The sequence below is a fragment of the Typopeltis vanoorti genome, chromosome 7 (genome assembly GCF_054136105.1).
Source record: "Typopeltis vanoorti isolate ZY-2024b chromosome 7, IOZ_Tvanoo_1.0, whole genome shotgun sequence".
NCBI lineage: Eukaryota > Metazoa > Arthropoda > Arachnida > Uropygi > Thelyphonidae > Typopeltis > Typopeltis vanoorti.
Genome location: NC_143555.1, coordinates 11,688,839 through 11,703,540, shown reverse-complemented (window position 1 = coordinate 11,703,540; position 14,702 = coordinate 11,688,839). Strand labels below are relative to the sequence as shown.

Below are 14,702 nucleotides of genomic sequence, written 5' to 3'. Positions count from 1 at the left end.
TTTAGCTTTCTTTGCAGAGCAAGATTTTATCATGCTCTTTACTACCACATCAGGTGAAGGTGGTAGGGCCATGACAGGCAGTTTGGGCATACCCATCTTTCTGACATTTAAAGCATACTTCAAGACTACTGGACTATGGATGTACAGTCTAACAGGACAGTTGAGATACCTTGCTTTTATAGATGTCGGAGGTTTAGGTGTATCAAAAGTAAGGATGATTTGATGTTCCTGGCTGAAACTAGGTGACTATCTGCAACATCAAGCAGATCCCATTCATATATCAATCCTCTACAACCATTGAGTGTTTTGTGAGATGTTACTATGAGTGGTATTTCCCCCTTTGATTGTGCTCTCAGCAGTTTCTCAGAACGTTGTTGACATTATGTTTCCACAAGGATATCATCCAATAACTTCTTAACACTTTTGGGAGATTTTACAAGTCCTAAACCTTTTGAATAAAGAAACCTGACATGTTACATATTTGTTTTTTACATTTGTGTGAATGATCAGAAACACTGGTAGATTTGTATTAGTATCATATATCTTTCGTTTCTTACTTCTGTTACCAAATGCTGTATCTACAGTATCAGCAGTATCAGTACTTGGTTGGGTCTTTGTTAGATCCCTGAAACATTTGAAGAATTCATGCTCAAGGGTTTTTTTGATTTGTTGCCAGAGCTCCCCATTTACCATGAATCAAAACATGGATGCCTACTGACTGGTAAGCAATGACTATGCTCAGGAGTGGAATGCCAGGGCTAGATAAGCCTTAGATCCTGACTCTGAATAGTGTTTGAGACTTACTGCAACACTATTGCCCACTAACTGATTGGTCCTGGCCAGGCCTTCCAGGTCTGTTTGTCTTGCTAAAGCAGAGGCAAAATTAGTGCAAGACTACCAGAAACCTCCTTTCCAGATGTCCATGAATCACACCACATGATATGCATAGTGGCAGGGCTATGGATCCCAGTGATGGTGATCTGGAAAAAAAGAAAACAAGAAATACTCAGGAGAAATAGAGTGAAGAATACAAGAGCAAAATCAAGAAAAAGAGGAACAATGAAAATGGCTGGTACATAATGGGGAAGTTCCCTCCACCACGAACAGGTACCCCACAGGAAAGGGAGAGGTATAATGGATACCATGAGAGTAATAAATGATAAGTATACATTATTATTACATAATTTGTTTATCCAAATTGCTCTGTTATTTTTCAGGGTTATGATAAAGTCATTATTTCTAATCTTTAAAGGTACCTGTGGCATGACTATAAACAATAAATTACACGATAACCACAGTAATTAACTTTAATGAAATCAAAGTACAAATATTTCATACTGAAAATAACAGGACATCATCAGTGAGTCAAAACAAGCAAATCAAAGAAAACAGGAATACAAGATACATACAGCAGCTGGTGGTTTACCAATTAAAAACTGTTGCTGTGTGCTAGAAAATAATATTAATAAATAATATTATTAAAAACTATTTTTGATGGTTACATAAAATAAGAATCTCCCAAACTTTTGGGAGAAAGGCAATCATTCCAATTCAGATTTGGCTGATGTAAAAGGGCTCCACAACTTTTCTAGCTAATGATAGAGATGACAGTTTGTCTCTTGTTGATGGCAACAGATGAGAAATTTTGTTGACAGGAAAATATGTGGGAATGAGATGATACTTCTTCAAAATTCTACCAATCGGTTCAGAGATGCCAGAAATATAAGGGATTGGAACCCTGCAGTCTGTTGAAGAATCCTGAGGTGTTGAAACATAGGAATCAATAATCTGCTGGATTTGATTAGGATTGTAACAATTAAATTCCATTAACATTTTGATAGTGAGAAGTTCTTGTTGTAAGCTTGAGGGAGAGAAGGATACATTATGTGCTCTATTAATTAAAGACTTGATAACACTAATTTTTTTGAGAGGTGTGATGAGCAGACTTTTGACGAATGTATCTGCCTGTGAATGTAGGTCATCCATTCATCCCCAACTCTCACTGGTTTTGTTGTGTTGATGATGTCTTTGCTGTTTGGGCTCATTCTGAAAATGAACTTACCACTTTCCTACAACAGACCTTCACCCACACATTCAATTCACCATGGAAAAAGAAAAGGCTGGTAGTTTACCATTTTTGGACATCCATCTTACACGCAAAGCCTCTGGTAATTTATCAACCAGTGTTTATCGAAAACCTACCTTTACATGCATATGCATTCATCAAAAGTCTTCTCATCACACCTATCAAAAAATTGGCTTTATCAAGTCTTTAATTAATAGAACACACAATGTGTGCACCTCTCCCTCAAGATTACAACAAGAACTTCTCACTGTCAAAATGTTAATGAATTTAATCATTATAACCCTAATCAAATCCAGCAGATAACTGATTTCTACGTTCCAACACCTCAGGATTCTTCAACAGACCCCAAGGTTCCAATCCCTTATATTTCTGGCATCTCTGAACTGATTGGTAGAATTTTGAAGAAGTATCATCTCATTCCCATATATTTTCTTATTGATTAAAAACTATAACCGTATTAATTTCTAGCATACGGCAACAGTTTTTAATTGATAAAACCACCGACTGCTGTATATGCCTTGGATTCTCGTTTCTTTGATTTGCTTGTTTCTACACATCATCACACTGATAATGTACTTTTATTTTCAGTATGAAATAATATCTGTACTTTGATTTCATCAAAGATAATTGCTGTGGTTATCATGTAATTTATTGTTTATAGTCAGATCTTATATTTTGGTCGTATAAGGTGCTTTTTTAAATGCATTAATCCACCTAGGTTTAGTCTTATTTTCTTCCTGTTATTTCCTACACTACAGTACAATAGTCAGCAGTAGTAGGGAGAATGGTAAGTAATAATAAAGAAATTTCATAATACAGAAGTGTCATATCTACCTTTAGGAAGAGTTTTGAATTCAACATAGCTAATCAGGGAATCTAGCTTTTTAGGGTTTTTCTCATCATTGTACAGCAATCTGCCAGGTTTCACCCTTACTGATGCTCGATACATGGTGTTAGGTGAAAGTCCTTGAAATAAGTTTAAAAAAACATAAAAAACTAATAGTCTGCACATTTATTAGAACTCAAAAGAATATACAGCTGAACTTCCCAAAAAACTTTAATTTCAAAGAAGAAGATAAACTCTTGTTTACTTAGCTTGATTTATAAAAAAATGTGATATAATAAACTGTATTTAATAAAATATAAACTGATTTTTCAGAGAAAAAAATTAATACTAATAAATTAATAAATCTAAAAATATCATTTATTTCTTAGTTTAATTAATTATTTTTGGGGCATAGTCCATAAAGAGAAATTCTTCTCACAAAGAGCATTCATATCTGCTCAAATCTAAGATTTTCCAAATACTAATTAATAATGAATTACAGAAATTATGCATAGTGCATAATAGCAAATGGACTACTCTGTATTCATCTCAACATATAAGCTGCTGATATTTATTATTATTATCATCATCATTATGATTTGAGAGACAGATGGAATTGTATAAAGAAGATGGGCTGCATTTAAATGGTTTTGGTGTGAGTCAGCTGGAGAGATTGTTGCTGGCAGGAGAGGTAATGACTGTAATGAATAGATCTGAGGTGGTGCAAGGTGATATGAAAGAGCAAAAATGCAGGGTAGCGAGAGGTATTTGCTCACTTGCAAATGGAGAGGTGAATATATCATGAATGAAGTAAATTAGAGAGTAGTAGCACAACATAAACAGGGAAACGGGGGCAGTCCGGGTAAATGGGAAGACACTTTAATAAATTTAGTTTAATCCTTTATCCAAGTGTAAGCAAACAAAGTGTGCGCCTGAAAATATCTTCAGGACTGAGGTAAGGTGGTACATCCCTTGGCAATTCGTAGCAAAGGTGGACCAAGCTCTCATCACTCCTTTTCTCAGTATCTCCCATAATGCAAAGCACATCTCTTTGCGGACATGTATACTGTCATGCATTAAGGAAAGGGCCACTACCCAGACCGGTTTTGACCTTTATTGAGGTCTCATCAGTGGGAGGCAAACTCAGAGTGGTGACACTAAGGCAAAAGCAATGGAGAGGTCATATTGACCTATATGAGTTGCCAACCAGTGTACCACCTTATTATTAAATTACTCTGGATTTAGAGAAAGATGTTGGAAGTTTATTTTGCACTTGGTTAGACTATAATAAATTAAGTTTAATCCTTTATCCAAGTGTAAGCAAACAAAGTTTGCGCCTGAAAATATCTTCAGGACTGAGGCAAGGTAGTACACTTGGATAAAGGATTAAACTAAATTTATCATAGTCTAACCAAGTGCAAAATAAACTTCCAACATCTTTCTCTAAATCCAGAGTAATTTAATAAGGTGGTAAACCGGTTGGCAACTCGTATAGGTAAATATGACCTCTCCGTTGCTTTTGCCTTAGTATCACCAGTCTGGGTCTGCCTCCCACTGACAAGACCTCAATAAAGGTCGAAACCGGTCTGGGTAGTGGGCCTTCCCTTAATGCATGGCAGTATACATGTCTGCAAGGAGATGTGCTTTGCATTATGGGAGATACTGAGACAAGAAGTGATAAGAGCTTGTTCCACCTTTGCTACAAGTTGCCAAGGGATGTACCACCTTACCTCAGTTCTGAAGATATTTTCAGGCAAACTTTGTTTGCTTACACTTGGATAAAAGATTAAACTAAATTTATTATAGTCTAACCAAGTGCAAAATAAACTTCCAACGGGGAGACACTTTATGAAACATGCGGATGCTGGATTCAGAGGTAAGTATGTGAGCAGGTAAACACAAATTATGATGGTCCAGGATAGGTGGGGAGAGTTTAGGTGTGAGGAAAGTTGTAGAATTGGTGGTATTATAGAGGAAGTGACTGGGGAAGGTATTGAAGAGTCACATCGGAGAGGTGACATTCGTAGGACTTGTAGAACCAGTAAAGATTTCTTATGTTTATTTACTAATGCTAGAAGTATTTGAAATAAGGGGAACAAAATTGTTGCTTTGCTTGAGTTTATTCGTCCAAAATTGTGTATAAGCGATACATGGTTAGATGATGATGACATCCTGACAGAAATAAACGGATATAATGTTTTTTGTGAAGACAGCGAAGAAAGGGACGAGGAGTACTGTTGATAGTAGCAGATGAGTTGTTCCCATCTAAGGTGGATTTGCAAGGTGCAAATAGTGTCCACAGTTTTGAGGCAGTATAGTGTGAGGTGGAGGTAAACAGGATGAAATATTTAGTTGGGTGTTGCTATAGATCTCGTAATATGGAGGGTAATGAGAAGGAAATGTATAGGCAAATTGGCCTAGTTAGCAAGAAATGAGTGATCATTATGGGTGACATTATAGAATCGCTGAAGCACGTGGCGGTGGATTTGAGCTGTAGTAAAAAAAAAAGTGTTTTTTAAATGGTGTATAGTGCAACTCTGTCATGAATTGTGCTACTTTTTTTTTGTCAGCAACCCCAGTGTTCTTTAATGGTGCTGCTTTTGGACGTTAGTTGTTGTTATTATTATTATTATTATTATTTCGGGCAACTCCAGGAGTCTTTAGACTCATCGAGGGAGGCCCTAAACATCATGTCCACACAACTATGCGATTACATTCTCACAGTATCTATCATACCTTGCCTTGAACTCGTTAGATTGTGTTATTTTTGGGTTACTGAGAAGGCAAGGTCAGAGTTGGATACATCTGCGGTGGAAGAGAAGATAAGGTTTTGTTATTTAGTATAGTAAATATAGTTTATACTTGTAGTAAAGCATAAGTAAATTAGCTTACAGTAGAGCGTTGTTAAATTGTGAATGAAGGTATTTGGTAATTATAACTCTTCATTCACATTTAACATAATCTGCCATAACTTAAGCAAGACTTGTAAATATTATTTGATGTTAATCTCTTGCTTGTAAATTAATATTCATATAATTACTTTGAGTTCATTTATTACTGTTTAATTATATAATTTTGAGATATGTATTAGTAATGAAAGAACTCTGTGTTAAAATGTCATTCAATTTATTTTATTTATTCCTGTGTTAATATTATAAGAAGCTGTGCAAATATATTATAAGAATTAGTATTTATCATATTTAAATGTATATTATATGGATTGTAAAATATCCTTTTATTTTGTTTCTGTACGTAAGAGTGATTTTATGTAATTCTTCTGACTGAATTTGACTGGCTGCAGAAGGAGAAACAAAGTTTGTTTTAGTCAGCACATGTTTAGAACATGAAAAGGCAATGTATATGGAAAGAAGAGTAGATGTAAGTGGAACTGGTTAGAACCGGATTTTGGTGGGAAGAATGAACGTATTTAATTGGAAAACGAAAGTAAATAGGGAGAGAAGCATTCAGGACAGCAAGAAGGAAGTAACAGGTGGCAGTAAGGGGATTTGGAAATGCCGTAAATTGATTAAGAAAAGACTGGGAATTAATAGGCAATTCGGAATATTTCTACAGAATTCTAAAATTACGACGAATTCCAATATTTTTGAGGAAGAATAGTGCAAAGCTGAATTTAATGCTTAGAAGAAAATAAGGAATAAGTAGATTACCTAAAACGAGTGTGTCAAGACTTGTGAAACTCTATGTTTAATATTTCAGTTATTATAGTGAAGATTTCTTTTGAATAGTGTTACTTCAAAGTAATAGTTAACTACAGTTTTAAGTGTGCCTATAGTAAATCCAGTGTGTAAAAGGTGAACCCGGTAAGAGCAATCCTTTTTGTATTTCAGTGTGAAGAAATAAGAGTTAGCTCCGCCTGATATATCTTAACATTAACTGTGGCGTTCTACTAAAAATAGCCGAAGTATGGAGCTTTAAAGTGTTTCCCCCTTGAAATGATAACTACCTCATAATTAAATTAAGTGTTTGTTGACTAAGAGAGAATTAGAAAATTCTACCTTAAGAATAATTACTGTAAAATTCTGGAATATTGAACTGTGCGAACCATTTTCAATTATTCGGAAGAATATAGAATTGACAGCTGAATGTTTAATGCCTAATGTTTTATGTTTGTTATGAGTATTTGAACTAAGTTGATGTATAAAAGATTGAATTATCTCATTGAATAGAGACAAGTTGTGATAATAGTATTTAAGCATTGGAGAATAAGATCTGCAAATTTAACTTCAATCTTTAAACCAAACCAAAAGGCTACTAGTGTCTCAGAGATATTTTGAAAATTGTTCAATTAGATTATCTTGCTTAGAAAATTATGCTTAAATGTACATGTTTTATAACCTTGATTAAAATGTTTATTTTATTGAATTCAATTTGTTGTTTGCCTGATTTTTCTCCATTGCACCGCTCATAAAATTTATTCGAACCTTACGGAAGCCTTAAATGATAATATTAACCTCGGCCTGTATATAGTGAGATTGCAAAAGTTAGTTGATGATTGATTCCTCTGTGTTATATAGACTAATCTGAATATAGGGTAGTGCAGGATAATATAAATTTCCTTATATTCGGATCAGTATCAATCAGCATCTAACAAAATAAAAACGGAATTTAAAGAAATAAGAATAGATCCAACTAACCAACTTAAATGGATCAATTAACAAGATAGGACGACCCAATAGCATATAATAGTATTTAGCATTTAGTTGTAGTAGTATTTAGAATTTAGCATTTAGTTGTAGTAGTATTTAGAATTTAGCATTTAGTTGTAGTAGTTCCTTGGCACTAAGTTAATGATGGCAGCAGCCACAGCTCCAATTACAAGTGGAGTGTCACCAAGTCCTCCCATATTCAAGGACTCTCTTTTGATAAACATAGTAAAGGATTTTGTGGCAGGTATGTGTCCAGCAGATGGATATGAGGCTGGTGACTGAAGGAGGAGTGGGTATATATGCGCAAAATGTTGCCAATGGGAGAATTCAATGAGTTAGATGTTATAATATCTGACCTCATTGCGTCAGGAGCAGGAGAATCTTGAAAGACGAGTAGTTTCACAGCTGAGAATAACGAGCGAAATATGAATGAAAAATTAAGAGTGTGGAGTGTGGAAGGTATGAACGATTGTGAAGGTTTCGGAGATGGTCTTAATTGGAAGGATGAATGGCGAGTAAGAGTGACTAACTTGCAGAGAGAGAGAGAGAGATAGATGAGTTCAAAGAGGAGGTGGAATGTCTCGAGAATGAGATGAGGAGTATGAAAGATGAGAGTAGGCGAATGGAAGAGAGGAATGCAAGGCAAATCAGAGGAGAGGGGGAGAGAGAGAGAGATGGGAATGATAGAAGAGGAGAGAATAGAAACAGTAGAAGAGAGAGGGAACGATAAAGAGGTATGGGAATGATAGAAGAGTAGAGAATAGGAGCAGTAGAACAGGAATGAGAATGAGAAGTATGGGAAGGATAGAAGAGGAGAGAATAGAAACAGTAGAAGACAGGGAATGAGAGAGAGAGAGTTATGGGAATGACAGAAGAGAAAAAGAATAGAAACAGTAAAAGAGAGGGAATGAGAGAGTATGGGAAGGATAGAAGAGGAGAGAATAGAAACAGTAGAAGAGAGGAAATGAGAGAAGAATGAGCAGGAGTGCTGGAACCAGGGATACAGTGATGCCAGGAGAGCAGGTAAGAAGAGAAACACTGAGATAAAGGATTAGAGAGGAGAGAATGAGGGATGCAGGTGAGCAATCAAGGAACAGAGTGGTTACATGTGTGATGCATGGAGACTAGATGATCCATGGTGTGCAAGATAGGATGATAGAGGAGTGTTTGCCTGGAGGAAAAAGAAAGTGTAGCTATGGGCAATTGAGTGGATGAAAGGGTGGATGAAATAATTGTGATGGTAGGCATGAATGACTTGGGAGGCAGCATAAATCGAGTGGCTAGAGATCATCTAAATTCATGCTTGAGGTTGTACAAAAGAAAACGCACAGAGGAAAGATTGTGTGTGTGTTTAACCCAGGTATGATAAGGAGGAACTTAGCAGTAATAATGGATAGCATAATAGCCAGAATGTGCCAGAAGAGAGGATTGGAATATGTGGAGGGCATTTGAGGACAGAAAGGAAATGTATGCAAGAGATTGCATACATTTCCACTCTAAGAGTGGAGGTTCTGGAAGGCAATGGCACTAATGATTTTGAAACATTTGAATGAGGAAGGATGTAAACAGCTGGAGAGATTGCTGTTTTCTGAACAAGTCGGTATGTCAAGCAGGTAAACTAGAATTCCCAGGGCGGATGGTAGCAGGGGTGGCCTCTTGTGGGAATGGGTGCTTGGGGGAAGGGGGAAATCAGGTAAGACTGAGTTCAGTGCGGTCTGCAGGGAATAATGATAAGTATAGAAGCAGTGACATTTTTATACTTTATACTTATTTATTTTTATAATTTATGAATTGGTGGTGCTGATAGCATCAGCCTGGACAAAGATTATTGGAATCACAGAAACATGGTTCATGGAAGATGACATAATAACAGGAATAGAAGTAGCAGGGTACAACATTTTTTGGCAGGACAGGAGGGGGAAACATAGTGTTGGAGTACTGCATATGATAAGAGATGACTTATGTCCTCTAAGAGTGGAGGCTTTGGAAAGCAGTGACACTAATGATTTTGAAAGCATATGGTGTGAGGTAGAGGTGGGCAAGCCAGGATATTTAGTGGGGTATTGCTACAATCCAAGGAGCATAGAGGGTGAGGAATAGGAGATGTTTAGGCAGTTCAGCTTTTCAAATGCAAGAAGAATGATAATTTGATAATTATGGGAGATTTTAACAACAGCAGTATAAATTGGGAAGAGGAAACTGCATGTAGTAATAAAGGGATGGAATTGCTACAATTCTTGAGGGAAAAATATCTTAGGCAACAGGTAATAGAGGGAACAAGAGGTTCAAGAGTTTTGGATTTGGTCATGGCATCAGAAGAACTGATAATAACTGAGATGACATCTCTCCCCCCAGTTGGAGAGAGTGACCATGTGGTTTTGACATGGAAGATGAATAAATATGCAGGAGAATCAAAGAAAAGGGAACATATGTGGAATTATAAGGCAGGTGATTATAATAGTCTTATATATCAACTTGGGGCAGTTCCATGGAGGGAGGAATTGGAAGGGTGAGATATCATCAGTGCTTGGGAAATTGTGAAGGAATATTTATTAGAACATACATTATACACAGTGATATGTATAATACAAGTGAAAAAATGACACAATTTGGTGTAAAGTGGATGACAAACAATATCAAACAGAAACTGCAGGTGAAAAAGAGATTATGGAAGAGATATAAGGAGAGGGGTGGAGAGCAGATGCATAAAGAATATAAGACTCAGGCCAGGAGATAGTATGGTGAAGAAGGCAAAGCTGGAATATGAGAGGAGATTGTCACTAAGATCCAAAGAAAATCCTAGGGAATTTTTTAATTTGTGTACAGTAGGAACAGAAAGGATTGTAGAAGAATGACATTGTGGGATAAAAATGGGAACAGTGACTGATGCAGAGGATATAGTGGACTTGTTCAACGAGCAATTTTGGAATATTTAATCCTGGAGAAGTATGTTTCAATACTAGAGGGATAGGGCAGGTTCAAGATTTAGAAGTGCAAGAGGAGAGAGTGTGTTCCAAATACTGAGTACTCCGGATGTCAGTAAAGCAGTGGGACTGGATGGTATTTCAACATGGGTTTTGAGAGAATGTGATAAAGAACTGACAGCTCCGTTGACCTGGCTCTTCAATAAAAGTCTGGCTGCGGGAAAGGTACCCAAGGAATGAAAGGAAGGTACGATAGTGCCACTGCACAAGAGCGGTAGCAGACTGGAAGTGTCTAATTATAGGCCAGTTTGTGTTTCATCAGTATTTGTTAAGATCTTGGAGAAATTAATGAGGGTCTATATACTGCATTGAGCAGATGAGGGTAATGTTGTCTGTGAGAATCAATATGGATTTGTTAAGGAGCACTCCAGTTTAAGTAATATGATTGCCTTTTATAATAAAGTGATGAGGAGAGAGTAGCAGTGAAAGGCATTTGGCAGGGTGCCACATGACAAGCTGATATTTAAGTTACAGCAGATGGGTTTAGATGTCAGGTTAGTCAACTGGATTCATGATTGGCTGTCTGATAGGTAACAGAGAGTTGTGTATGGTGGGGCAACATCAAGGAAGCAGAAGGTTACAAGTGAGGTTCCACAGGACTCAGTACTGGGACGTGTATTGTTTAACTTATATATCAATGACACTGTCAATGGATTGCAAGGGGTTATTCAGTTGTTTGCAGATTATGTGAATCTGGGAAGGGTTATTGGTAATAATACAGATGTTGTGGCCCTGCAAGAGGATTTGAATAAACTAGACAGATGGGTAAATGAATGGGGATAACAGTTGAATGCAGCAAAATGTAAAATCTGGAAGTTTGGGATACATCAGTGGGAGGCTATATATACTTGATTGAGGAGCTGTACTGGAGGAAGTAGGGGGAGACAAGAGAACTGGGGGTGATGATTGATAGAAAACTGAAATTCAGGGAGCATATTGCAAAGTGGTGAAGGTAACCTAGAGGATTGCTGCAATACTGAGAAGGATGCTGACCTGCAGAGATAAAAGAGTTATCATTCTGTTGTATAAGACCCTGATCAGACCATGCTTAGACTACTGTTCTCAAATTTGGTCTCCAGGATTTGAAGGGGATAATTAACTGTGGAAAGGGTTCAGAGGTGTATAACACAGATGGTTTCAGGACTGTACAATGTCAGTTATACGGATCGACTGAGGGAATGTGGACTGCAGAGTTTGGTGGATAAAAGAATGAGAGGTGATATGAACAAGACTTTTAAAGTGTTGAGAGGCAGTTATAGGGTGGACACTAGGGAGTTCTTTCACTTGGTGGCAATGACAAGAGGCCATCACCTTCTTTCTTACAGCTTCCTTTCCTATGAAAGGAAACTGTAAGCAAGAGGATGATGAGTGGTTTCTTTGTGTGGAGGTACCATGGAATGCATTGCCTGAGAGAGTGGTGAGAGCAAGAACGGTCAATGAGTTCAAGGAATGGTAAGACTTTGTATTTTCTAGGAAGGACATCCCGCGACGAGTCTGATGACTCTATGGAGGCCTGAATAATAATAATAATAATAACAATTAAAAAATTAGCTTCCTCTTTTTGTTAAAGATTACTTATACCTGGCATTGATTAAGATAATTTAGATATCTGCTTTTTTTATCATTAAACTCATAATGAATACGAATGAAAAACTTCAGTTTGAAGTATTCACAGCTTTTCTTCCTTTGTGTGTGTACTTATACTAATCATCACACTGAAGATTATCTGTGATGATGTCAATCAAAAGTGACTCTTAAAAATTAATCATTAGTTACCACTGTTTTAATTACTATTAACTATCAAAATTATCATTACAGCACACAAGTGATGGAAACTTTTATTTACAGGTGCCTGCAAACCAATAACATTTAAACAAAAAATTTCGCATAAAGTTTTGTTATTTAATATTTCAATTTTTTGTGTAGATAAACTCACCTGTTATTTTATGTAAAAATACACCAGGCTTCACCACTTTTACTTCAACACTATTTATGGCAACAACATGTTGAAAATTACTATTACTGGGAAGCCAAGTTATGACCGCTGAAGTGGAAGAAATGTGCAAAGCCTTAACACAGGTAGGAGCAAGTGGTACATCTATAAGAGATAAAATAAATTTATCAGTTTTAAAACAAATGTATTAGTTTTATTATTACAAAAAAAAAAAATAGAATTCTTAGGATATAAAATAACAACACAGCTAGTATTCTTTTTTTCTTTATTGAAACATAATGTCCAATTCTTTTTCATATCATGGTTCTCATGGTACTTTGTTCAATTCATTCATTGCAGTAATGTTCTCAATATTAAATATATCACCTTTCAAATAGAAACATTAAACTGACATGCATTAACATTTGGCTTTAGAATCAGTCTATTTGAGTCAGCTTGCAGAGATTCTATATCAGTTATGTTCCTTATTACTCTTTCCATCAGCATCATGAGTAAATGGTGGGAGATGAGGTTCATGTTTTGTTTACAGCGTAGGTTTTCAGATTATCGAAAATATACAGAGGCATATAAAATTGGTAAATCAATAAAAATACAAAAAATATCCATTATTAAAAATTATGGAAACAAGCACTATGTTACAATAAAACTTCAGTTTAATATAAACCAAAATAATCACTCAATGTTTCAGACTTCATATCAAGGTCACCACCTGGAATATACACATATACCCAACTATACAAGCAACATTACAATCTACATGGCATGCTAAAGTCACATTAATTTGGCCAACTGTCAAAACTATTGGCCTGACCTCTGGTGGAAAAAAAAACACCTTACCACATCAAAGCTAGAGTCCTGTTATTATTATTATTATCCAGGCGTCCATGGAGTCAAAAGACTCATTGTGGGAGGTCATTCTTTCTTAGGAAACACAAAGTTTATCATACCACTCCTTGAAATCATTGACCGTTCATGCTCTAACCACTCTCTCAGGCAATGCATTTCATGGTTCAACCACCTCCAAGCAAAGAATCCACTCAGCACCCTCTTGCTCACAGCTTCCTTTCGTAACCTCCAGAAATGGCCCTCCCTTTTAATTACTCCTTCCCGCCATTCCACCAAGTGAAAGAACTCTCCAATCTCTACCTGTAACTGCCTCTCAACAGTCAGTTTAAAAGTCTCGATCATATCACCTCTCGTTCTTCTATTCATCAAACTCTGCAGTCCACATTCCCTCAGTCGATCCGTGTAACTGACATTGTACAGTCCTGAAACCATCTTTGTTATCCACCTCTGTACCCTTTCTACAGTTAATTATCCCATTCAAATCCTGGGGACCAAATTTGAGAACAATAGTCTAAGCATGGTCTGATCAGGGTCTTATACAATTATTATTATTATTATTATTGTTTCGGGAAACTCCAAGGAGTCGACAGACTCATCGAGGGAGGCCCTAACATCATGTCAAGAACAACTATTCAACATTCACACAGTATCTATCATACCTTGCCTTGAACTCATTCACGGTCGCAGCACCCACAACAGAATCTGGAAGCTTATTCCACTCATTTACCACTCTCCAAGTAAAGAACCTAGCTCTAACACCCTTGTCAACCACACTCTTGCCCAGCTTCCATGCATGGCCCCTAGTCCTCCCACCACCAGTCATATTTTCAAAAATATCTTCTGGATCAATCTTATAAAAACCCTTCAGTAATTTGAATGTCTCAATCATATCACCCCTCCTTCGCCTATCGTCCAATTTCTGCAACCCACAAATCTTCAACCTATTCTCATAAGGTTCATTCCACAGACCTGCTATCATCTTGGTCACTCGTCTCTGGACCCTCTCCACTTCCTCCCCATCACGAAGAAACCCTGGTGCCCATAGCTGGGAACAGAAGTCCAGATGGGGTCATATCAAGGCTCAATACAGAGGAACAACAACTTGTTCCTCTCTGCACGTTAAGGTATTTTTCAGAAGCCAAGTGATTTGGTGAGCTGTTTTAGTTACTTTTGCAATGTGCCCCCTAAACTTCAATTCCCTATCCACCAACACTCCCAAATCCCTGGCCTCATCAATCTCCTGGAGTATGGTTCCACCAATGCAATATACTGCTGCTATTCTTTTCACCCCAAAGTGCATAACCTTACACTTTGCAACATTAAATTGACATCCATTTTT

At 36.8% G+C, this 14,702-nt stretch overlaps 1 protein-coding gene across 1 annotated transcript in view; it reads right to left on the bottom strand.

Annotated features, from left to right (window-relative positions):
- LOC150104484 (RIMS-binding protein 2-like) overlaps positions 1-14,702 on the bottom strand; it is a 635,427-nt gene that overhangs the window by 309,593 nt on the left and 311,132 nt on the right. Inside the window, exons 9-10 of the mRNA XM_090395563.1 lie at positions 12,500-12,661; positions 2,921-3,052 (exon numbers count right to left, since the gene is read on the bottom strand). Of these exons, the coding sequence (XP_090251689.1) occupies positions 2,921-3,052; positions 12,500-12,661 (294 nt within the window). The remainder of the gene's footprint in view (positions 1-2,920; positions 3,053-12,499; positions 12,662-14,702) is intronic.